The sequence below is a fragment of the Gambusia affinis genome, linkage group LG08 (assembly GCF_019740435.1).
Source record: "Gambusia affinis linkage group LG08, SWU_Gaff_1.0, whole genome shotgun sequence".
Classification (NCBI taxonomy): Eukaryota; Metazoa; Chordata; class Actinopteri; order Cyprinodontiformes; family Poeciliidae; genus Gambusia; species Gambusia affinis.
The window spans coordinates 21148939-21173225 of NC_057875.1; the positions used below are offsets into that span (position 1 = coordinate 21148939).

Genomic DNA, 24287 nt, shown 5'->3' on the forward strand with positions numbered 1-24287 from the left:
TGACGGTATCTAATGTCCTGCTGTGAGATGCTAAATTGTATCTGGAGTCTCTTTACACAGCCTGCACCAGACGTCTTGCTACCGCAATGCTAAGGTTCTCAACGTCTGCACCTGTGCTGCTAGGATCAGTGTTTCCGTGCCGTCTTTCAGACATGTGCAGGTCGTTTCAGCCACTTCAGCTATTTCTCTGTGGTACTTCCTTCAGAGCCAGGCATCAAAAACGTACAAACTCCAGTTTTTCAGGGCCGGTGTCCTGCAGCCTTTTGGGTGCTTCCCAAATACAACACCCTTCAGTCTCAATTATGGTCTCAATTATCTCCTCGTGCACTCAGGTTTTAGAGAGTCTCGCTAATAATTATGTCCTTCTGCTGTGCGTCGACACAGATGAACATTTCAAGGTTTCAGGACACTGACCTTCATGGACTGGAGTTTGACACCTGTACTATGGAGGGCTTTTCTACCTGTAAAGATTACTTCAATTTCTTCTTTTCCAGTTTTTATTGCCAGAGAGATTCATAAGGTACTTCAACTGTTGGGCCATCTTCCTGACTTACTCTTTGAGCGTGGAAGTTTTATCTTGAATAGCGAGTTTGATGCTCACTGGTCCTCTGCCTTCTTTAATGTAAAGCCTATGATTAAGTAGATTTTGGGTGGAATCCACTATAGATGGTGAGTTTGGTATTTTAATATCTGTGGTTTGACTTTCCTCCTTTGGCCAACTTATCACCACAGCATGGTATCTGAGCTGTGAGGCGACTCCTCAGAACACGACTTCCTCGTTGCAGGTATTCAGCTGTTGCTGCTTTCCTTGTGACGTCTTTGCTTGTGATATTCCAAGGTACTTATGTCACTCCTCAACATCTTAAGAGAGCAATTCCCTCTGTGTGGATTACCTTCCATCTCTTTGACAACATCCAGCTACATTTGTCCAGACCGAATGAAATTTCAATGTCCCTGCTGTAGATCACCTTGTAGAGGAGGTGAGTGACGTTGACCCCATTTCTGAGTTGGTATCCATAGCTGGTCTTGCTGATTACTTGGAGGATGGGGGTTCATTCAGGTTTATGCCAAACAGCAGAGGGACACAGAGCAGCTCTCTGGTATACGTCACGTTTGATTGAGAGTTGCACAATTGGCTTGAGGTTGGCATCGAGGATGGTTTCCACAGTTTTGTGGAGTTTGCAACAAAAGCTCTCAGACTGCTATTAACTTTGAACAGTTTTATTCATTCCAGGATCCGTGTGTGTGGCATTGAGTTGTAGGTTTTCTTATATTCAATCCAGGCGGGGCACGGATTTGTTTTTCTGGTTTTGCAGTCTCAGGCGAGTGTCTTGTTAACCAACAGCTGGGGTTTCGCTCTTCTGGTACTTTTACCAAAGCTTTTTTGTGTCTCTGACATTTATTGATTCAATTCATTCACAATGTTTTCAGCTATTTCACAATAATTCAAATGTAGCTATTAAATAGATGTCCTTCACACTTGCTCTAATGATCGCCTTTGAATGTGTGTAAATCATGTACTAACCTCACTGACATAGATGGCCACATCCTCTTCTTCATCCGTTCGATAGCACAGAGTGAGGCCTAGTTTTTCATGACAGCTGAGACGACAAAGTTCGACTTCCTACAAAGGGAAAGAGAAGAATACAGTATTTTAAAAACGACAAGAAAACTGCTGGGGTGAGTGGTGGATACCTTAAACAAAACTTCAGAATAATCTTGAGGCACAGCAATAATAGAGACAAGCAAAAGCACAAACAAACAGCTTTAGTTTTATACTACCTGCCTCGGATAACTTATGTAACTTGATTATTTAGGGATGTTAATCTTTATCCTTTTTTTCCTTTTTCCTCACGAAAAGGTTCTCTGTCGTTAAGCCACTTTAGTCCAACTCTGCGCTTTCACTTCGACCACAACAGGGGATGAAGCCAAACACCAAACAGCACTAGGCCCTGTCCCATTTCCTAACCCATGAAACATATCAAGGCGGTTTGAGGGAATCAAGTGTGAAATGGCCTTCCCTCCCAAGGTCTTCATTAGAGCAGAAACACAACATCTCTCAGCAGCAGGAGCGAAGTGGTTGAGTGGAGAGGAGGATGGAGCGGGGCAGAGAGAAATGAGGTGGCTGTGAGGACTCTGGCAGGACTCACAGGGGTCTCGTATAAAAAGAAAGAGATCCATTTTGTCTGTGACAAGTGCAGGTTGGCTGGTTATGTGTGGTAGATGTGGCATGGCTTTAGGTATGCGACGGGGGAAGGGATGAGACGAAGGACAGAAAGAGGAAAAGGCCGACACTGGTTTGGACTTTTTTTGTGCTTTAAGACCGTTGGCTTCTGAGAAACAACATTTTTGGCTGGAATATAATTTTTTTGTATCTGCTTATATGTATGTCCAACATAAATATGCTCAATAGGTCAATCTCAGGAAATAGAAGAACAATTTCAGCAACTCAATCAAAAAAAATCACGTTCAATCAATTAGAATGTGTGTTCCAAGAGTTGCTCGTTAGATTACAAGTACTTCTTGAAATCTTTAATCAGGTAGTAAACATAATGTTCATAAAGCTCCTTTGTACAAATATTTTTATTGATCAGGTGTAATATTCAAAATGTTGGTAAGGGTCGGCAAAAAAGTGAGAATTTTAATGACATAAATAAAGGCTTGAATATATGAATATTATTCTATAGAAAGTGTTTCACTAAGTGAACTGATTTGATTTAAATCAACAAATGAACTTTACAATATTGTAACTTATGAATTTTACTGTAAGTAGATTAGACAAACAGTGATTTATTTCATTGATGCAATCCCAAAAAATCTGCTTCTAAGAAAATTTTACCATTGCATAAAACCAAAAATAAAAATAATTTCACCACAGAAAAATGGCCTCACAAGAAAAGTGTGTAAATGAAATCAAATTTAGCACTTGCACAGTACTTTCCACGAATTACTTCATCAATGCATCTTAACATAATGCATCTTAATACAGCAGTTGTGGCCAATATCCTCGTTATGTATCCGCTACAGCTCTTGAAACGCTCTCACCCATCACACTCAATGCCTTGTAAATCTGAAACAAAACTCTTAAGTAGCCTTTGTCTTCACAATCTTTCTGAAGGCTACAATTTTCCCTCTTGCTTCTGTACTTTTTTCTTTTACTGCCACATGTTTTCTTTCCACTCAACTTTCCACTGATACACCCAGCTTCTTTAGCAGTAACCTTTAGTGGCTTCCTGTCGCTGTGGACGGTGTCAGAGCTGCCTGCCAGGACAGCATCTTCCCAATGATCGTGAAGCCCATTAAATTTATGTACTCAAAAAACCCAAATGCTACTTAAAGATAAAAAACAAATATTGTAATAAGAACTGGTAATATACATATGCAAGTTTCTCTTTTTCAAGTTAACTTTTGGATTATATTTCTAAATAGTTTAGATCCACCTGTGTATTGCCACAAAGGCGCCCAACTAGATCTCTCCGGTGGTTTTGGAATTAGGTTCCAGCAGCTGCACACTTCACTGCAGATACTTAACCTCAAAACTAAATCCGAGCGCAAACACAAGCACTTGGTTTAGGCGTGCTCCAAAAAGCACCGCACATTTGGAAACAAACTAAAGATGTCATCTGGTTGTCGTTTGTCATTTCATCATTTCTGAAGTGCCTCTAATCGAAGGGCAACTTTGATAAACATGGACAGAACTTAAAACGTATGAGAGATGGATAAGGACAACAAGATCTAATTCTGGCTGAGCAGATTAGGCCTAAAAAAATTTTTTTAAATTAATTTCATCAAAGAGGTTTCAAATTGATGGGGCTGGCAGGGAGATTATTAACGAATGCTCCAGAATCACTAAGCCAGTCGCGGATGTAACTGGAGGTATGTGCTTGGCACATCATCGTGCATATTAACAAGATGTGTGAAGTTGAGGGGAATCAGAGGGAGATACTGAAATCACTTGCAATCTCCCAGAGAGGTCTCTAAAAAAAATAAACTCACACAAATCCCCAGTTTGTTGTAAGGCAACTAAGAAGTGCGAGCAGGTGCTGCGAGATCGCTGTGTGTAAAACAAGACCAAAGTTACTTATGCCTAATTAATGACTGGATGTGGTGTAGGAGACCAGTGGCAAGAGGGTCGTGGGAAAAAGACTGCTGCTATTCCCACGTAGTCTGCGTGTATTTAACAATGTGATCCCTTCTTCTCCATCAGATGCTTTTGAGCTCTTTTATTTATCTTTTTTACTTTAAGAGCATTTTGTGTGGGAAAAAAAAAGAAAAGAAAACCACCCACTCACTCAGAGTGTCTGCCTCCTGAACCATCAAAAACACCTCCTCCGATCTGTTGCCTCTTTGATTTTATTATTTTTTTTCCTCCCCTCCTTCATTTGTTTCCTAGCCGAGCTTTCTGCCTCCCAGACGGGAGATTGCGGGACGAGGGCCGACAGTAGATTAATGGCTGTGATGGTGTGATTAAGAGGAAGATTGCTGGCCACCATCAAAGCACATCTGATGCTGTCATGATAATCGCGCCTTTGATTACTGGTAATTGAAAAAGCAGTTGCCAAATGCGTTGATGGCTACCACTGGCAGAGAGAGAGAGAGAGATGGAGAGAGAGAGAGAGACGGGGACTGCTGTTTCCAAGCTCAGCGTGCTTCACTTCCTCTGAACTCACCAAAACTAATCAAGAGGAGGGTTACTAACATGGTTCAGCGGCGACACGCATCGAGGAGCTTTCTTGGAAATGTATGATGTTAGGCTGTGAAATTGTAGCAATAAGAGGCGGCCGACGAACTTCCGCGAATCTGAAGGGAGAGCAAAGAGTTTGTATACTCCTGAAAATTAAATTACAGCGACAGTGTCTCTAAAAAGTGTTCAACCCTTTGGATGTTTTGCCCTTATTGTTGCTTTTGCCAAACAGTCATGATCAACAAGATTTGGCTTTTTTTTTTTGACAAAGAAAAATTTTTACAAATACATTGAAGACTGAAAAAACTAAAATATGATTTCTACAAAATAATGGCCATCGAACTAAAATATTGAACATCTAGTAATTTCATAAATGACTGCATAAATATTCACCCCTTTAAAACTGACTGACCTAATTCAACAAAGATCTAGTCAATTCACACTAGTAGTTCCACAGGCTTATTATTTCACTTATAACAAGACATTTTTCCCAAACTACATGTGAAAAATCTGCCAGTGGCACTAGATCTTCTTTTAAAGTCAATATTAAGAAATTACTGGCTTCAAATAAGCTCTTATATCTCATTACAAAATTACTTGTAAGTCAAATTTGTAGTTTTTTGGGCTAGAAACTGGCCAATAAAAAAATACTAGTTTAGATGTTGTGTTTTCGCAGTGGAAGGGCTTTCATCTATCTAATTTGAAACAGGCAATTGCAAAGGCACATGACAGAATTGTGTTCTGGCCAGATTTAGCTGCTCACTAAAGAAACGAATGAGGCCGGGAATCGAATCCTCACGAAAAATAAGTCAGTTATATCAATGTTCAGCTCATGTCTGTCACAACAAGAATTCGAGCATCTGCAGCCATGTTTAATTTCCCCAAACTGTATAATCCACCCTTCAAGTGTTATAAAACAGCACTCCAGCTTTTTAGCGCGCGATAATCCCTTCAGTCAACCAGCCGTCTTGGCTCTCGTTTCACGTCGCCCTCGTATTTCATCCAACTGGCTCACATTAACGCTGCTTTTTACAGTGCCTTAATGCGGGGATGTTTTCTAAATGGGCTCATTACTGAGTGCAACACCGTTCACATGATTTGTAGCCACTTGATGAGACTTTTAAAGGAAAAGTATCGACTGCGGTAGCTGCAAATGTGCGTTAAAAACAGAACATCCATGCAACTCACCCATCTGACATTTGCGCACACGGTGCAGTCTCTACACTCCAAACACAAGCAGGCAGTTTCTCTTCTCCTGAATAGTGTGCACAGCATCCCCAGAGAGCATTGTATGTTACACTGTTACATAAAGTAAGCCCAGGAATACCTCAACATTATTAACTTCCGATTCCATTAGAGAAGTGAATCAGATTTAGATATTTTCTCTCTTATATGTCGGCAAAGTGCTCTCTCCCGCAGCATTTAGACCCAGCAAAGGCAATTTTTCTTGCACCTCTCCTTCAGCAGAAACCCATTCCACTCAGAAAGAGGCTTTTCAGCTTTGCCTCCGTCCCCCTCACAGCATTTTTAGCTCTCATACAGCAAGTGCGGCTGCATTAGGGTGCTATAAACCCCCCCCCCCCCCCCCACCAGATCATGCATGAAACTGTGAAGCCTGCTAAGCATGCACATTGTAAAATGGATTTTTTTTTAATAGCAATGAGGCATAAACAGATGCTTTAATGTTATATATTTTGGATTTGACATTGGGGCCTCAGCGATCCAAGTGGGTGCACAAATCTGTTTAGGATTTGAAGAGACAGCTCAAGCTCGAAGGCTTGAAGCCTTCTGAACAAATTCAAATTAAACGCTTAGAGGGAGGGGACAGCTGAGCAATCATCGTACATCAGAGCAGTCGGAGGCATGGCGCTGTGTCTGCTCGCACGTCAGTAACTCGGGAATAAAGAGTATTGGACTGCAGCGGCAAGCTGCGGCAGTGTGCTGATCTCTTCCTGTCATATGGAAGATATGGATGGAAAATAGGAGTCAGAGACCATAAGTCATGTAATCCTCGGATTTGTTCGATAAACAGCAGCAAATAAACCTGCAACATTCAGTTATAACTACCAAGGACTGATCAAAGTCACAGGCAAATCATAAAGCTATTTGTAAGTATTCAAATGTGTTTCGGTCAGAATGCACACATCTTTATTCAGAAACCACAAGCAACGCAAGACCTGCTGCTAACATAGTTTTACCAAGTAGGTAAAGATTTCCTGACCTTTTGCAGTAAGTTGACATTTTCATGAGATACAGCACAAGCATTTAGTGGTAAGGCCATTCATATTATTGAATGCCTGCATGAATTACAACCAGAGGAAAATTGTGTCACATTCTCAAATTTCCGAGCTGCTCTTGTCATTTAGACTGTATGAAAAGAACACAGTTAGAGATGTCTACTGAAGTTTGGTGATAATTCTAACACAGACGATAATCACAAAGGTTGCTGCTTGGGCTGGTGGACAATACTCATACATAAGGAAGAAGACACAAAAAAAGAAACTGTGATTTGTAAAATGATTTGTAAAAATGGTAAGAGGATATTGGTGTACGCTGCCTGATAATAACAAAGTTTGTATTAGTTATTACTCAAAGTTATAGGACTCCTTGCAATATGAGATCTTTATATCTTAAACTAAAAAAAGTGTAGTTTTAGCTTCTTATGTATAAAATCACAAATATGAGTTCAATAAAAGACAGAATTGTCCTTGATTATGTCGTGTCCAATAACATTAAACTACGCAAGGTTCAAAATTTCCAGGGTCATTATATAAACTCTTTTAGTCTTTGTCAAAAACTTACCGTACATGGTTTAGATGAAAATAGGTTCATTGTCGCAATGGCCCAGTCAAAGTCCAGACCTAAATACAATTGAGTTCCTGTGGCAAGACTTGAAAACTGATGCTTATACACGACCTCCGTCCAATCTGACTGAGATTGGCCTATTTAGCAAAGACACAACTTGGAACAACTTTGATCTCTAGTTGTGCTGAAGTTGCTGAAAGCATTGCGCTAATATGTAGCTCTCTAAACATGTTTCCTTTTCCTTTTGCTCCATTATTTGGAGCTACTTTGTGTTGATCTGTTACTATAAATCCAACAAAAAACAACAACAAAACAAACAAAACACTGAGGTTTCGGATCACTGCAAAGCACAACAAAGTTAACTATTGTTGTGTTGTGTTTCTTAGTACAAACACAACACTCTCTGGCAGTCACGTCAGATTCCAGCTCTTACCTCGTACTCAAACTCCTCCGTTCTGTCTCCGTCAGCTGGGACGGGGGAGAGGTAGTCGGTACCTTCATAGTAATCTTGGTCCATTGTATGAAGGGAATGACAGCTGTCAGAGGAGAAGGAGACAGAGAGAAAGAGGTGGCAAGAAAGAAAGGCAGGGAGAGACAAAAAAGAAAAAAAAAAGAAAAAAGAAAGCGGTAGGTTAAGATTTTAACACTGGTGGGATAATTTTCCTTTATTTTCTTTTGAGACATTACTCAAGCTCAAAGCCTCAAAGTGACAACAGTTTGTCGCTTTTGTCTCAGCCGGAGACGGCAGAATAAAAGATCTGTGGACGGCTTTTCCTGAACGTGACAAAAGCTCAGCCTCTTGTTAATAACAGCATATCCGCACTCTGTAATTTGCTTCATGCTCTTGACAGACAAACCCCCCCCTCAGCCCCCCAGACTGTATGGTGTAATTCTATTATCCCTCCTTCAGTCAATGAACAAAACTCTATTGTAGGGGTTGTAACAGAATGTGTGGCCGCCACACAGCATAACGACTGCAGATAAATAATAACATAAAAAAAAAAAAGATGAATCTCTGAAATACGGCAAGTGATGTTTCCTGTTAAGATGCCAGCCTGTTTATTGAGTTGAAACCTATAAAAGTCTGAATTCTTCCTGCGGCAGTGGGAGAAAGCCTTAAGAAAAAAACAAAAGTACAATTACAATTTTACAATGTAGCCTCAACACATGATGCCAACTATTTATATGTATCTATAAAATCTATAAAGTCAGCTGTTTATTGGATGATGCACCTGAGCTCAGGCGCAGAGGAAGGAAATGTCAGCTTTATGGGAACCATTGATTAAGTTTGGACTCGGCCGGCGGCTGTTGCTTTTAGTTGCCTATTTTTTTTTTTTAATTGGCCATTTACTTTAATCACCCTGTAAACCTTACCTGGGTTCAAACTGAACCTCTAAGCAGCCCCGATTATGGCCGCATGACCCTCTGGGGATTTCCGGCTTTACGATATGTACATAAATCCATAATGTTTTTGAGCGGCTCATCCATACTGGTTTTATAGCGCGCAGCACTGATCATATGGCTGAATTTTATTGATCTTTTCACACAGATGGAGAATCCGTCTGGATTTTTATCTCTAGATATTTGACAAAGTCCCAGATTACAAATGATGACAAAAAGTTTATCGTGCTCGGAATTAATTATCTCCTCGGCCTGATGCAAATTGAACTGTAATTTTCCAGACTTCCTCTGCTATCGTATTGTTGCGTTCCCTGGAGGTGAAACCTAGATATCCCTTCATTCTCAGCGTTCCCTTTTCACGGCGTTCTGCTCCTGTGAGGTGAACCAAAAATAAGCTCCTTTTTCTTTTTTAATTACAAAGCCCGAACATTGAACCAGTTTCTTTGTTGTTCGTGAGGAAAAATCTCCTGTTGATGATACTTGAAGATGCCTTCACAATGTTCGGCTGCTGGTTAACAAATACAAACGGACAAAACTTTGAGTAGACGGACCCAACTTGTTTTGTACCTAAAGGTTTCTTGTATGCTAGAAACATGACAACAACTGTCCTTTCTTAGCTAATTAAACACATTTCTTGTTACTTTTTGTGTTTTGTTGGTGAAGGAAGACGTGAAGGACGCTGACAGACTCATTCATCATCTAAATTTGTATCCATTAAAGTCCCACAGACAGCTCGTTATTACAAATATGTGAATGTCTTCCTATCTGTAACGCTAGTCACACAAACACTGGTGTTTCTCCTTCATGGCTTGCTGATGCCTTTTCCTACTGTTTTCCATTCTTAATTATAGGCAGTCACCGCCAAAGTCAAAACAAGGACACAACAACAATTTGTTGTTTTTTTTCTCCTCAGTCTGGCAGTCAACCAATTTTTTTATTTAATTTTTTCCAATTAAATAAAAATGAAATGAACCGTAAGCCAAAGTTCTAATAAGAAATCGGTGAAGATCTGCGAATGTGAAGAAAAAAAAGAGCTTTTCTTTAGTCGTTGCATAAATGTTAAGGAACAAAAACAAGCAAACAAACCGAAAAAGTTGCGGCGTGCTGCAAAAGTGTTCGCTCTAAAACCTCCTCGCATTTTCTCTTGTCCAACCTGAAAACGTCTGTGTTTCATTGAGGTCTTATTTGATCAAAACAGTGGATAACTGTGAAGTTGAAGAAGTAGAAGAAGAAAGATAAATGGTTTGGATTGTTTTTGTTTTTTTTACTGATAAAAATCAAAAGAATATTCCATATGTTTTTTTATTGGCTTGGTATAGCATGTACCATCTTTCACTGCAAGTCTTATAACATACGTCTCTGAAAGCTTTGCTCACATACAGAGTGGGATGATTGTGCATTGTTCTTTACAGAATAGCTCAGGCTGAATTGTAGATTTTTCTTCATATTTTCAGATCTTCAGTTCACGATCCGAACAAGTACTCCACAACATTTCAAATGGCAGAATTTTTGTTTTATAAGCTAATCATGTTTTCAGCTTTCTCCCTGACCTGTCTGCTGTGCTCCTTGGTCTTTATGAAGCTGTTTGTTCACCAATATTCCCTAACAAAAAACAAACAGACAAAAAAAAAAAAAGCTGGATTCCTACTGAGAACACATCACCCACACTGAGACTTAGATTGCTAAATGGGTCATGTTTAAAAGAACTAGTTGCACTGGACAAATTTACAAAATTACGCTAATAGCCACATTTTCCAAAAACAATCATTTCTTTCCCTTCTATTGTGCAGGTTTGTCCTAAATTACATCAGTAAACCACATAAACGTCTAAACTAATTCAATGGAAATATGTTGTTGTAAATACGTGGAAGTCATTTTTTCTTTCTTTCTTTTTTTTTTTTTTTTTGCATAGACATTGCGAAATAAAAATAAGCAGTGGTATGCTATCCAGGTATGTCCATGGATAGTGCATACCTGTCAGAGAGCAGGAAGGGACAGACGTCAGGCACAGGAGGGGTTGAAGGCCGGAGCTTTGCCAGCGCCATGATGTGTTCAAAGGTGATGTCGGTCTGAGTGCACACATCCACCACATGGATTTCCTGAGGGGGGCCGTGGGGACGGCCGCTCGGGGTACGCCTGATGACCTGCACCACGACGGGGTCCCTGGCAGCTCGGAAGGCCTCCACAGTTTCATCGTGGCTGGATTTGGACAACTCCTTCCCATTTACCTGAAGGCGGAGAAGAAAAGGACAAAAAAAAAGAAAAAGAAGTGAAGCTTTTATTTTGACTCCGATGCCACGCGCGAGGTTGGAATCAAACTCTTTGTCAAATGTGATCGAAGCATCACTTTTAATCGTTTTTTTCCCCCACTAGAACTTTATAGTTGTATAATTAGTCTCGTAAAGTATCATCAAAGGACAACCGAAGGGAATCTTCACCTGTTCAATACACTTATAAAACAGAGTTTGATGCAACGTTGTCAGGGGATTAAATCGAAGACCCAAACGGCGTCTGTTCGCCCTCGCCTCCAGAAAAACGAACGGGGCTTTTCGGTCAGATTGAAAACCGTTTGCGCTGCAGCTGGCTCACATAAAGAAAATCATAGCTTCATTTAGCCCAGTAATTTCTCTGAAGGCGAAACCACGAGTGTGGAATACCTCGGGAGAGTTCGCCTTAGAAGAATCGCTGAAAGCAGAGATTATAATTTAGATAACCAAAAAAAAGTCAGTCATAGGCAGCGTAATTATAGATAGTGCTCGATTTAAATGCGCCTTTGGAGCAGAGCGTTTTCATCACAGGGCAAGGTGAAGAATCTTAAAAAAAAAAAAAAAACAGCTAAAGAAAACGTTTATATTCGCATTCATCAAGTGAAGAAACAGAGGGGCACAGCTGCGGAAAACTCAAAATCAGCAGCGCTGTGAGGCAAGCATCTAAAGACTCTTTAAAACAGATCATCTAAGCAGAAATAAAAGCACATCGCCTCACTCTTCCTAGAACAAAATGACCTAAATTCAGAAGCAGTCGACAGACAGAGAAACCAGAGGGGAACTCTTACAGAGGAGCTTTGTGTATTTTAGAGTTGAGAAATTCCACCATTAATCCTCCGTTTGTGGGCGTCACAAAAAAAAAAAAAAAAATAAAATAAAATAAACACATCTGAGTGATTTAAACCTGGTGAGAAATGGCTCAGTACGTTTTGAAACATCCCAGCATAAATGATCTCTAGATCCCAGCTCAACAAGAGCCGTTTCCACATCAAATCCACTCAATGCAGGTCATTTTCAACCATCACCAGCTCTGGAGCCAGATCTTTATCACTTTGAATCATCATTGATTAGTTAAACTGTCTTCATATCCATCAATGCTAACAAGTTATTATGTTTTGCTAGATAAAAATTTCAAACATGAGATGCAGACTGCCAGATTTCCTCATCTGTATTTTAGACAAAGAGCTTCAGATTAAGAGATCTTATTTTGAAAATCCAAAAATTTGCCAGAAAACAGTTTTTTTTCCCAGTTTATGAGACTAAATACTCCTGTTTCAGTTTAAATAATTTTCATTAGGAAAAGAAAGTTAAGTTGTATTATATTAACAATCTTTTGAGCTTGTTGTTTGATGTAGATTTGTGTGTGCAATTTGTCTACAATAACTTATACTAGCTATATTTTATAGGTAATGAGTGAAAATACTCAAATCACTGACAAAATTTGCCTTTCCAAAACATTATACCAATAGTCCTTCATTTATTAAACTGTAAATGAGAACTACAAATTCAATAGTTATGAAATATTTTATTCACACTTACAATAAAATAAAGGTATGTTATCTATATTCACCTTTTTAAAAAAAGAGATCACTTCACTATAAAACCCGAATGACGAGTTAAAGAAAAATTACAGCTCAAAAATGGCCATACAGTGGAGAGTAAACACTTTAGAAATACAAAGACTAAATATCTAAACAAAGAATACAGTTTTTAAAAAAATGGATTTCCTTGAAAAGAGATGCAATATGATAAACATAAGAGGCCCCAGATCCTTGGGAACCACAAGTAATGGGACTTTGGCAACGTTTGACTTCAGCAGTATAAAGTGAGTCCGAGGAGTTAAAGAAAATAAAGACTAAAATTGTCCGTAAATGTGATAACATACCAGACAAGTTACAGCTGGCCACTGTGGTCCTTGAAATCTCTGACGAGTGAACCAGTTGGAGGGCAGCTACAACCAGAAGCGGAAACAGGTGCAGGACTGATTTATGAGCCGCTGCGTCACACAGACAAAAGCCTGCAATGTGCATTTTCACTCTGCGACTCACATGTAGGACTGGAGATGCAACAGTGACCCACTCGGCATGCAGGAGGCTAGTTGGAGACGATAGCGGTGTCTACAGGACTCAAACCGCCGGGAAATCCAAAAGTTTTGGGTTCAAATCCAACTTCCTCCTGTCACATGTGAATGCTTGTTACCCCATGTATCAGTTTAGTGCTTCATGAAAACAAAGAGCTTTATGAAGTCAGTCAATTTACTATTTAGCAAAACTAAAGTGAAATCATTATAGCATTATCTAATTGTCAGTGGTTTTGTTTGAGTTGGGTATTCTCATTCCTGCTCCACCGCATGTTTTTTTTTTTTTTTTTTTTTTCCTGTTTTTCTTTCAGTACCCTCTCTCGCGTCCCCCAGAGACTCGGTGATGATCCGCTCGGAACGTTTTATTTTCTGAGCTGTGACCGTGCTCGCGTAAACCTCCTTTAGATCTAGTTGTGCTCTGACCTGCGCCCGTGCCTCCCGGAGTGACCTTTGCTAGCGGTGAAGTTGCATTAATCACCTGTGCGGGAGATAAACTGGGTCAACAGCCCTCCAGTGGAACTGCGGGGCAATTTAAAGAAAAGAGAAAAAAAAAAGAAAAAGAAGAAGAAAAGTGCAGTTGCATGCCCTCTCTCCTCCTCCCTCATTTGCTTTCATTCTACCTTATTTTCTGGCAACTCAGCAGGTATTAAAAACTGCTGCATCTATTTTAGATTTAAGTAGTGCATTAAAGAAACATGGAGCACTATAATAATTAGCTTTGACTGTCCCTCTCTTTTCCCTTTTTCTTTTTTCGCGTTTCTCCTGCTCCGCAGCCTAATTCTACGGCGCCCGGCTTGCTGGAAACAAAGGAGTCAGAGGAGACAAATGAGCCAGCCTATGGCTTATGACAGACCCCAAGAAAAATGATCACATTTCCCAGCTCTCCCTCTGGTCCTGACTGTCCGGCTCAGCCTCCTCCTCCTCCTGGCTTCTCCAAGCCTCGCCGCTCAGGAATCATGGAAAGTGACAACCGCAAGAAAACCAGCAAACATGTAAAGGAGAACAGCAGGGAGAAGGAGTGACGGTTTGTTTTGGTTCTTTTTGTTTTTTTAGTATTTATTTATTGGTTTTCAATGAATCCAGATGGAATAATTAATCCCAAATAATAACAGAAATGTTAAGTAGTTTTATGTTCTGCATGAACGTCTTTGCCGTCCTTGTTTTGCCCCGTAAATTGCAATAAATCTTGGCAAGATGTTGGGCTATACAGACATGACGGCTTCAAAATTTGAAGCAAGCTTTCATCCAAGTTTCTGACTTTCCCACCATCAGCAACATCTCTTCGGTTAAAGGGGCAGTTCAGGCTAAAACATTATAAGCTCTTTTAAGTCTTACCTCAGGTCTGATCCTATTGGCATTTTAATTTGGCGTAGTTTCAGATAAACTGGTCCTGGAAGCCGACGCTGCGGGGCAATCAGGGAGGAATCAAGCAAACACTTCAGTCCCTGAAACGCCACAGCCATTATTACATAGTAACAAAAAATTCAAGAGGGAAAATTATAAAACAAAATCTTAAAACATATAGTAAATTACTCAGTAAGTGCTAAGTAATTTAAGAACCCCTGAGAATTTAGATGCTGAGAACAAAAGTGGAAAACACAGGCACTGTTCGGTGAAATGCTTTTGTCTGATATTAAAGGTGGAACAAAGCGTCTCCAGTGAGACGAGCTCAGATACTTTGAATTAAGTCTGCAAAGTATCCCAAGAAACGATGGGCAGCAAAACTGAACCGTCATAAATCAGGGCCAGGCTGTGAAAACCGCTCAGCCGTAGAGTGAACAAATTCCAGTGATAGGTTAAGGTGCAGCCTGTAAAAAGCATTAACTCACGCCGATAGACTGATTTGGTGGAGGTATTCACAGAACATCACCATAATAAAGTCATGGTAAAAAATAAAAAGAAGTTGATACAGAGAGTTTACAGACCCTGCAATAGCAGGAGGATTTGATTTAGAAGAAGATTCTCCCTTCATCTATGGACCAAATTATCAAAGTACGCTCAAAGAAACATCTTCATCCAGCATAACACCCAGATACAACCAGACAGACTTTATCAGATTTTCATTGGTCGATGTAATAAACATTCACGCATTTCAGAAAATGTCATTAATTGTTTTTTTTTCTGTATTAGAGTGAAGAAGGGAAGCAATAAAGAAGGTTATCATCAGCATAGAACCGACCCTCGCTTGTCATATCCCTCGCCAAAATAAAGTTGCAAATACCAAACTACACGCTGTATTCATGGAAACAATTTGGCGAACAGAATCATTCGCAGCAAATTATTGAGCAGCTGCAGCCGTCAGCAGGTCCAAAGCAGCTGCTTCATGTCCCTAACTGCTCCATATGCACAGAGTCAACGTGAATTATCTTATCGGTTTGCAAGCCAACAATGACAGACACTCAGGAGAGATCATTTGTTCAACAATCAGGATGGGAGTCGATCAAGTAAATGTGAAGTTGGGAGGGAAATGGAACGCCGGGACGGGGATGCTGGATCAAGACACATCTGCTGGCTGCTTGTTTGGGGATATGCAGCAGCTGCTGCCAGGAGAGAAATGTGTTTTCATTGAAAGCCCCCCGGGACGAACACCAGCTTCCCAACAACAAACACAATAAAGCAGCTTAGCGGAGTGTAACAGACGAATCAAGCCACTTTTCCTCAGTCAGTCATTTTCCTCAGCTGCCAAAAAACATTTAGAACGGGGTTGTTGGGGCAGATGAGAGAAACGAGTCTTGGTTCTTGCAAATATCTAACAAAAGTTACGAGATGGGCTTTTTTTTCCCTAAACAACAAACTCAAGTTTGGCAAAAGTCGCTGTCTTTTCCAATCAATGCGCCCAATACTTCCAGGCTGCTGTTGCCTGCAGCTCAACGCGGTGCCGGCGATGCTCCTCGCCTCCGTTTCGTCTCATCATTTATCCTGCAGGTAGGAAGACAGGCGCAGTGGAACAAACAAGAAGCAGCTTTGTGCTTTTCTCCAGGTGCCTTCTTTATCACTGCCGCTGTCTCATCAACCGCTGCCATACTATCAATATCGCAGGCGACCCCGGGGGGAGAGAGAGAATGTAGTGACGGCGGCTGGAAAGTGCAGCCCGTTTATCTGTTAACATGACAACTTAAGCCACGTCCGACGTGGCCAGAGTTGCTTCTACGTGGCAGAGGGGACAGACACCGCCGGCAGCATCCGCGGGATCACAGATAGAAGTGACTCATTTACTTCTTCTGCGAGGAGAGCAAGCCAGCCTCAGGCAGTAGACAGTAATAGTCCATTTACCTCCATGCCTCCGAAATAGCTGCATGCTGCACCTTCTGGTTTACATGTAGCCCTTTGAGTCTTAATGAATTTGCTTTTGTCTTTTGAATTTAAAGTTTATGACTCAAGGATAACCTTTGTTTAGCCTTGAGTGCCGCGTAAAGGTGGTAAACCTCTGTTACGGACAGCCCTACAGGATCTGCTGAGCGCTGTCACCTGCTGGTTTGAGTGGCAGCCTGCAGAGATGCAAGTGTGCACAGGCAGATGGAGAAAGTTAAATATGTAGGTCATCCAGGCCCGGGAGTGCTGCGCTTACAGCTGCCAGTTGGCGATTCTGATCCAGAGCCTCATCTTCTGGGAAAAGACAACATGACCTCTTACTTTTGGGGTCTTCTCAGCTGTGCAGAGCACCTCAGATGGACTCGTTGAGAGTTTTAAGAGATGATGTCAGAGTGTTAGGGTTGCATTTTGTTCCCCCCTTCACTTCCATCCCACCAGGGTTTCTTTCTTTCTTTCTCTTGCTTGGTTAGCTCTTTTCTGCTGAACGTCCTCCATTATTGTGTGGGTTTGAATTTGATTTACTTTTAGACATACACACACACAAAAATGGCCACAAATGGTAAAAATTCTGTCTAGAATAGAAGATTTTTAGCTTGATCAGCGAATACGTGACCAGCAGGTCCGGAACACAAAAATCTAATCTTTTTCTGATCAGTGAACACACCATATGTTGAAGGTTGTCGTGCCTCTTTGTTCTTCCTGAAATTCATCGCTGTTGTTCGTTGCTTGAAATCTTTCTCTCAGCAAAATCTTTTGATGCTTGCTGTCTAAGAAAGGATTTTGATCTCTCATCTCTCGTCTTGAATAAGCTTTCATCCATGTTGGTAAAATACCTATAAATAGTGAGGAAATAAATAAAATAACCAGAGTAGAGTTTCAAAATCCACTCTTAAAATGGAACCACATGCTATTAAATACAATAACTATAATCTCCATTATGTCCTAGCAAAAAAAAAGTATAAATTGCTGCCAAGGTGTGAGCTTGGGGATGCTTGGGGTGAAGATGAGAGCTAATGCACACAAACATAATACTTTTGTTGAAAAGAGGAGCGTTTTAGCAGAGGCTACACTGGATGTTTGTGAGGGGATCTTTCATGCACACCACAGTGCAGACAGTAGTGTGTAGGACTTTTACTTTCAGCTTATCTAAGATTCTGCAGAGAGGGAGCTCTGATAAAATTAACCAATCAAGTTCATTTGTATAGCGCATTTCAGCAGCAAGGCAGTTCAAGGTGCTTTACGTAACAAAAACAACAACAAAAAAATAAAAGAAAACAAGAACCGTAAAGAAAAGACCATGCATAAATTGAAAAAGGAGATGTCCAATTTGTATTGGTTCTCTGTTAAATCGAAAGTAGAATTTCTTTTAAAAGTTAAACTCCATCTAACATAAAATATCAGACTGTTCCATAAAGAGCCCTTCACTTGCAGACGTCAGGTTCGCCAGTATAGTTCCTAGAGTTCATAAAAGTAGAAGGGGAGGCTGTTAACAGAGTTCTGTGGTTTAAGGCTAGTCTTAGCTTCTTTATATTTCACAACTTGTAATTAGAGACAATAAAGTAAAACTGAGCTACCTCCATTCTAACGCGGCCTGTCCTGCGAGACGTGCAGCCTGTTATTTTCTCTCCCGCCACTCTCTATTTATGCAGCATTTGCTCTGATCGTCACCATTTGCTCTTGTCCGTTTGTTTTCAATTTGTAGGACGCCTGCATGTGCTGGAGTTTCTATGTTTCAATGTGTCTGTATTCTGTCCAGCTGGTCCCAGCAGATGGTCTGGGTCCGCTGGAGGTCCCCTCCAGTTGAAAGAGAACGCTTCCTCTCTGTTGCTGCCTCGTGCAAACCCAGAACACACGATCATCTTAATTTGACTGTCATTTGTTACACTTTGGTGTTATAATCTGACTGCATGATCAGGAAATGAAAGGGATTGTTGTTATAGGACATTTTGAATTCATTTGCCAAGAGATGACGGCTTTTGTGAAGTGATATTAGAAATGTAATTGTTAATAAGAAAATGTTTGAAAAATACCATGAAAATGGGATAGAAAGCATGAACATTTTTTGTCTTTGAGCTGGATTTCTTCTTCTTCTTTTTTATTTAACACCAAAATACCCCTCCACAGCTATCCTCTGTTTTTATGAACATCCTTTTTAATCAAAATTACATAAAGAGGCCACAGTCATTTGACAAATTTAGGGACATTCAGATAATTTTGCCCGCCAATAACAGACACCATGTTCAAATAAACAAACACAATATGAGTATGTTGCATGCAGTGACTCATAAAACATTTCTGCCACAAAGTGTAATTTATTTTATGGGGATTATCTGTGACAGAACAACAACAACGTGAATGAAGCAGAAGTTATACATTTTATTCGCCCCCCAGGAAGATTTCTAATCTCCGTTTTGCCAACATGTTTCTTCTGCCTATATATTATATTAACATTCAGGATGTTAATATTAACGTTAACATTCTGGATGTAAAGGACTGATGTGGAGGGATGGAATGAATGGAAAGGAGGATAAATCCTTAAAACACTGGAGGAAACAAAAGTTTTTCAGAAGTTGGCCATGAAAGGTTTGACTGCTCTAAAACGTTTTTCCACTGATTATTGCAAAAAAAAAAAAAAAAAAAAAAAAAAAAATATATATATATATATATATATATATATATATACACACAATTTGAAACCTGGTTGTTTTTCTCTAACTAAAAACTGCAAAACTATTTTTCTCAAAATTTTTTTTTCTTTCTTTCTTTGTTGTTTTTACTAATTAACCTTCAATTTAATCTTATTTCTTATTAGAATAAAAATCGTTTTCAGTCTAAATCTGCCAGGAGTATTAATAATTTTGTGCTCAGCTGTATTCGAGCGCAGCGGGACCGACGACACTTGTGTTTAGTTTCAGGGCTGTTGATCGGTGGCTAATCAAGCATCAGGGATGCTTAAATTACAGCAACACAGAAAACACATCTTATTTTGGTGCAGACTTCAACTACAGCAACAAAAACTATGTCAGTGTGAGATTTGGTTTTCTCAGCTGAATCTTTACAACAATAGAGGAGAACTAATGATCTGCCTACAGCAGTTCTGTTTACTGACACCTACCTGGAGTCTGTATGAAGAACAGCATCAGCCTGCTGCAGTTTTGCTCTCCAGGTGTGAAAATGAATTAGCATTTTCCTCTACGACAGCTACATACAGGCAAGAATAAAGTTATTTACACGAGAAGCGGAATTAAACACTCCCCAGGGAGTCTCCCAATGTGAGAGAGAGAGATGGGATTCAATGTGAACATGACTTGTACCTCACACTCAGTAAAAGAATGGATTGAGTTACTCTTTACACCCAAATGTCTCATTTCAATAATAAGTGTCAGGATAAAATACAGGCTGAGGTCTGCCACAGTGCAGCCCTTATGACTGCATAAATCACTCCTCGACAGTCACCGTTACTGTCCCAGTGACTCCGGCGAACGCTCCAGTGACATGAAACAGAAAGAGAGTGCAGGGATGCCACGGGGGAAATCTGAAAATCACCTCAACATCTCTACATAAACCAATGCGCTGGCCTCCTTTAACCCCTCCAACCACATAAAACACACCCCACAGGGCCCCCTGGGTTATCTTTCACATTAAAAGGGCCAACGTGCCGCTGCCGAGGTTTAATGCCCGCAGAACATTTGATGAATTCTGCCAATTTTCCTCTCTGAGCACCAATCTTGTGTGGAGTACTCCCTTTATTGCAAAACTCGCTCAAAGTGTATCACCCCATTCAATATGCTCTGAAATTCATCGGGCGCCTTTTTATGCGTGTTTATTATCCAATCTCTTGCTGTGATCGTTCGGTACAAGGACGGGTATTTTAGAAGGACAAAGGCAGAGGAGATCCAACACACCAGCTATCCTCTCTGTGTTTCGTCGAGCAGCCGAGGCGGTAAAGAAAGAATCGTTGAACTGCTGCCTCATATTTTATGATTAGCATATTTTTTTTCGCTTTTGTATTTAATTGCCATAATCAAACTGCAGATCTGCTTGCTCTACTATCTGTTACCCTGGTACTAAAAATGTCCTCCTCCGTAAAAACAAAGTTATGAACAATCTGTCTGTTCGCAACAAACAGGAACACAGAGAATTTTGATTTGCACAATGGCCAAAGGTTCACTCTGTACACGCCTCTCGTTTTTATTGTTCTAGCTCCTCGTCTCATCGGGAAGCGGGCCACCAATGAGAGCAGAAATGAGCTGCTAATGTCCTCATAACAACCCAAGGAGGAAGCTTCCACCTCATCTAATTGCTGAGTTGTCAGAAGGTGATGGTCAGACTATAAACAAACTCGCACGTGTTAATGGATATGACCTGATGAATGGTTATTAAATCATTCTGGACTATACAGAACTGCCACGTAGAACTGACTATATGAAAATGCCATGGCTGCCAAGATGGTCGGCAGATATTCCCCCTTGATGTCCAGTTGATTAACTACAGACCTGTGATCTAAAGTGGAAAGTATCCACACCATTTTGTGTTTTATCACAAAAGAATCCAGAACTCCGGTCGATTTCATTGGGATTATACTTGTTAAAAATGGCCACATAATCCTCAAACATTTTCACAAAAATAATCTGAAAAGTGTGTTCTGCAAAATCAGCCTCGTTTGCTGCTAAAATTAGAGTTTCATGTCTTCGCTAATCTAGTGTTGCTTATCTAGAACCTAAAGATTCGTGCAAGTAATCCTTTAAGGAGTAACTCCAGTTCAGTCAGAACGGACGTCTGTAAACATCCATAGCTGGGTTTGTACCACATTTTCTCAGTAGGATTTAGGCATGGACTTTGACTGGGCCATCCCAGCACATGGATGTGCTTTGATCTAAGCCATTCAAGTGTAATTCTGACTGTCTGGTCAGGGTCATCATCTGGCTAGACAGATGAAATACAGTCTCCATTAGTTTGCAGCCTCTAGTTTATCCCTCACTGCTCTCTGCTAGGTGTCACTGTCTACAGTTGCAGGTCTGAAAAGATCCAGATGTTTTTGGGTTTTTTTTTTTACATTGTTTGCTAATAATACATACTTTCTTCATCAATTTCAACTGATATGACTGATAGATTTACAATATTAATTCACTTTTTATATGATTTAATTGGTATCTTTTCCATGAAACCGTATTTTAACAAGTAATTATTTGTAATTTTCCTCTTTTTTACTGGCAGCCATCCATGCTCAACTACATTATCCCCAAAGTATTATACTGCCACCACCAAGTTCCACTGCCGTCATCTGACTAGAGCACCTTACAAATACTTTTTCCCACCTATGGTTTGTGATGAACATTATTTCTTATGGCTTTTTTCAATGTTTGTTTATTTTGGTGTTTTTTTTATGCTCTTCTTCCAAAAATTTCCAATTTATGGATTGTCCAATGAATCATGGCCATTATCTGCTACAATGCAGTTGTCCCATTTCCATGATGGACTGAACATGATGCTGTGAGATAGTTAAAGTTTAGGCTATAATTTTATAACCCAGTTTCACTCCTTTTCCAAAAATAACACCACTACAAGCTGCATTAGATAATAACTTATTCAAAGGTGTATTTCAAGATGATACACTGGATTTATTAAGCTGAAAACAAATAGATTTTCCCTCCACTTCACAGTTATTCACTACAACAGAAGGTACTGAAGTTTGTGGTTGTAACGAGAGAACATATAGAGACTCGAGGAGTGTGAACACTATTGTGAACCACTGGAAACAAGTAAATAATCAACTTTAATCGATTCGTTTCTCGCTTAGGGTTGGAAGAAGAGACTTTTTATGTTCTTTTGGGCTCCCATCCAAAGATTCAATCTTTTGATAGAACGCTGCATCTGCAGCAGTCCTCCCCCTCACCCACCTCCAGCTTTAGCTCCTGTTATGCTTATGATCACTTCTGCGTGAAATTACATCAGCAGAGTATTCCTATTTGATCGTAGATAACGCCTGGATGTGAGATGATTGCGTTAAAAGTCCTATTTTATCTGTTTGATGAGGTTCTGCAGCAAAGTTCTGAAGGAGGGAGGCAAGTTAATTAGCCAGTTCAAGGTTAATGATAGATGCAGGTTTTATTATTTAAAAAAAAAAAAAAAAAGAAAGAAAAAAAAGAGAGATTTACACCACGGACAGCTAATCTGAGTGCTTAACTTGAAAGATCTCGCCATCTTAGAGGTAGTTAATGTGTAAAGCGGGGAATCAAATTAGGAGGGAAATTTGCATTTGGTGGGGGTAAGTAACTCATAAATGAGCAGCTTTTTTAGTGATAACTGGTAATTGGTTTTTGGTGGGAGGGGGTGTTTGGAGGATGCAGAGCAGAGCAGCAAAATGGCAAAGCTGGCATGAAAAGACATTGGAGTAACATTGCCATCCATTTGCTAACTGAGCCAAATCACTTGGGTGCTTTGATAAAACACCTCTTATGTGCTGGAGATAAGAAACAAAAGGAGGCCGTTCAACATTTTCAGCACACACAGAAATATAAAATAATAGAATTTATTGCAAATTGGTAAAGCGATCTTTTCACAAACAGATTCAGTTTAATAATATATAACTGCGGATTGTAATTAATATTTCTTTCATTTTATGACAAGTCAACACATTAGCTTGATTGTGGGCAAGGTTTTAGCAAATTACTTTTTTTTTGTTAACCTAGATAAATGTGTTCATATGCAAAGACAAATGTTTTATGCCAAATTGTCTGTAATTTCACAAAAAAAAATGTGTAAGGTAGCTGACACTGTCAGCAGGTAGCAGCAGAGACGGCATGAAGCACCAGGCCTGATCATAGTCTCTGTGCCTTACAGAGACTCATTGGAAAGTGGCAATTTGCTTCCTTCACGTCTGATATTCTCATCCTGGCAGCGGAGGCAATTAACACTTGATAAGCGCTATTTACATAATGCCAAACACACTTAATTACTACAAAGGCTTCCCATCCGTTTCCCAAACACCTCTCTAACAGGATCTTTGTCTCTCTGCGTGTGCGTGCGTGTGTGTGTGTGTGTGCATGTGTGTGTCATAGTGGCAGATTTGGGGAAACAGAGAGCAGGTGAGGTGGTGACGCGCAGGGCTCTGACAGTGGAAACAGTTAACAGCGGAGCTTTGGAAGGTCAATCAGGACCCCTGTAGCTGTCCACCGATCTGCCTGTTGAGCCAATAACAGCAGGTCAGCTCAGGTGGAGGGGTCAGGAACAGAAGAGAGGAAACAAAGTGAGAAGGACAGGAGCTAAACATTAGCCTCCCAAAATATATAATTCCTACACCACAAACTTCCCGGACAGATGCCATTTGGTCCGTGTAGTAAGCAACTTTTCTCGAGTTCCTGAAATTACTCTGGCTGTTCATAAACTCATCACCAGAGACGATAAGGATGCTTGTTAGCACAAGGGCAAGCAGTTCTAATCATTTCTATCTATGTGAGTCACTTTATTAGATCTCCAAGAGATTAGAGATTTTCCTTTTGGCCAAGACAAACTGATTAGAGATGACATCTGAAAATGTCTTGAGCGTTTCCATTAGCAGATAGTATATTTGGTACGCTTGACATGAAGGAGAGCCTTCCTTTAACTCAGAGATTTCTAAATGCATCTATAAATTTCAAAAAGGTTGAAAGTTTGAAAGGATAAAATGCAGCAATTTTCCTGTATGACCAGCTTTCAGCCGGCCTTCTGGGTCAACTCGCCTTCTTGTCAATTCAAC

At 40.2% G+C, this 24287-nt stretch overlaps 1 protein-coding gene across 3 annotated transcripts in view; it reads right to left on the reverse strand.

Moving 5' to 3' along the window:
• LOC122835259 (PDZ domain-containing RING finger protein 4-like) overlaps positions 1-24287 on the reverse strand; it is a 133042-nt gene that overhangs the window by 19694 nt on the left and 89061 nt on the right. For all 3 annotated transcript variants that reach the window (XM_044124148.1, XM_044124149.1, XM_044124150.1), the window contains 3 exons: positions 10865-11118; positions 7923-8025; positions 1526-1624 (listed from right to left, as the gene is read on the reverse strand). In XM_044124148.1, the coding sequence (XP_043980083.1) occupies positions 1526-1624; positions 7923-8025; positions 10865-11118 (456 nt within the window). The remainder of the gene's footprint in view (positions 1-1525; positions 1625-7922; positions 8026-10864; positions 11119-24287) is intronic.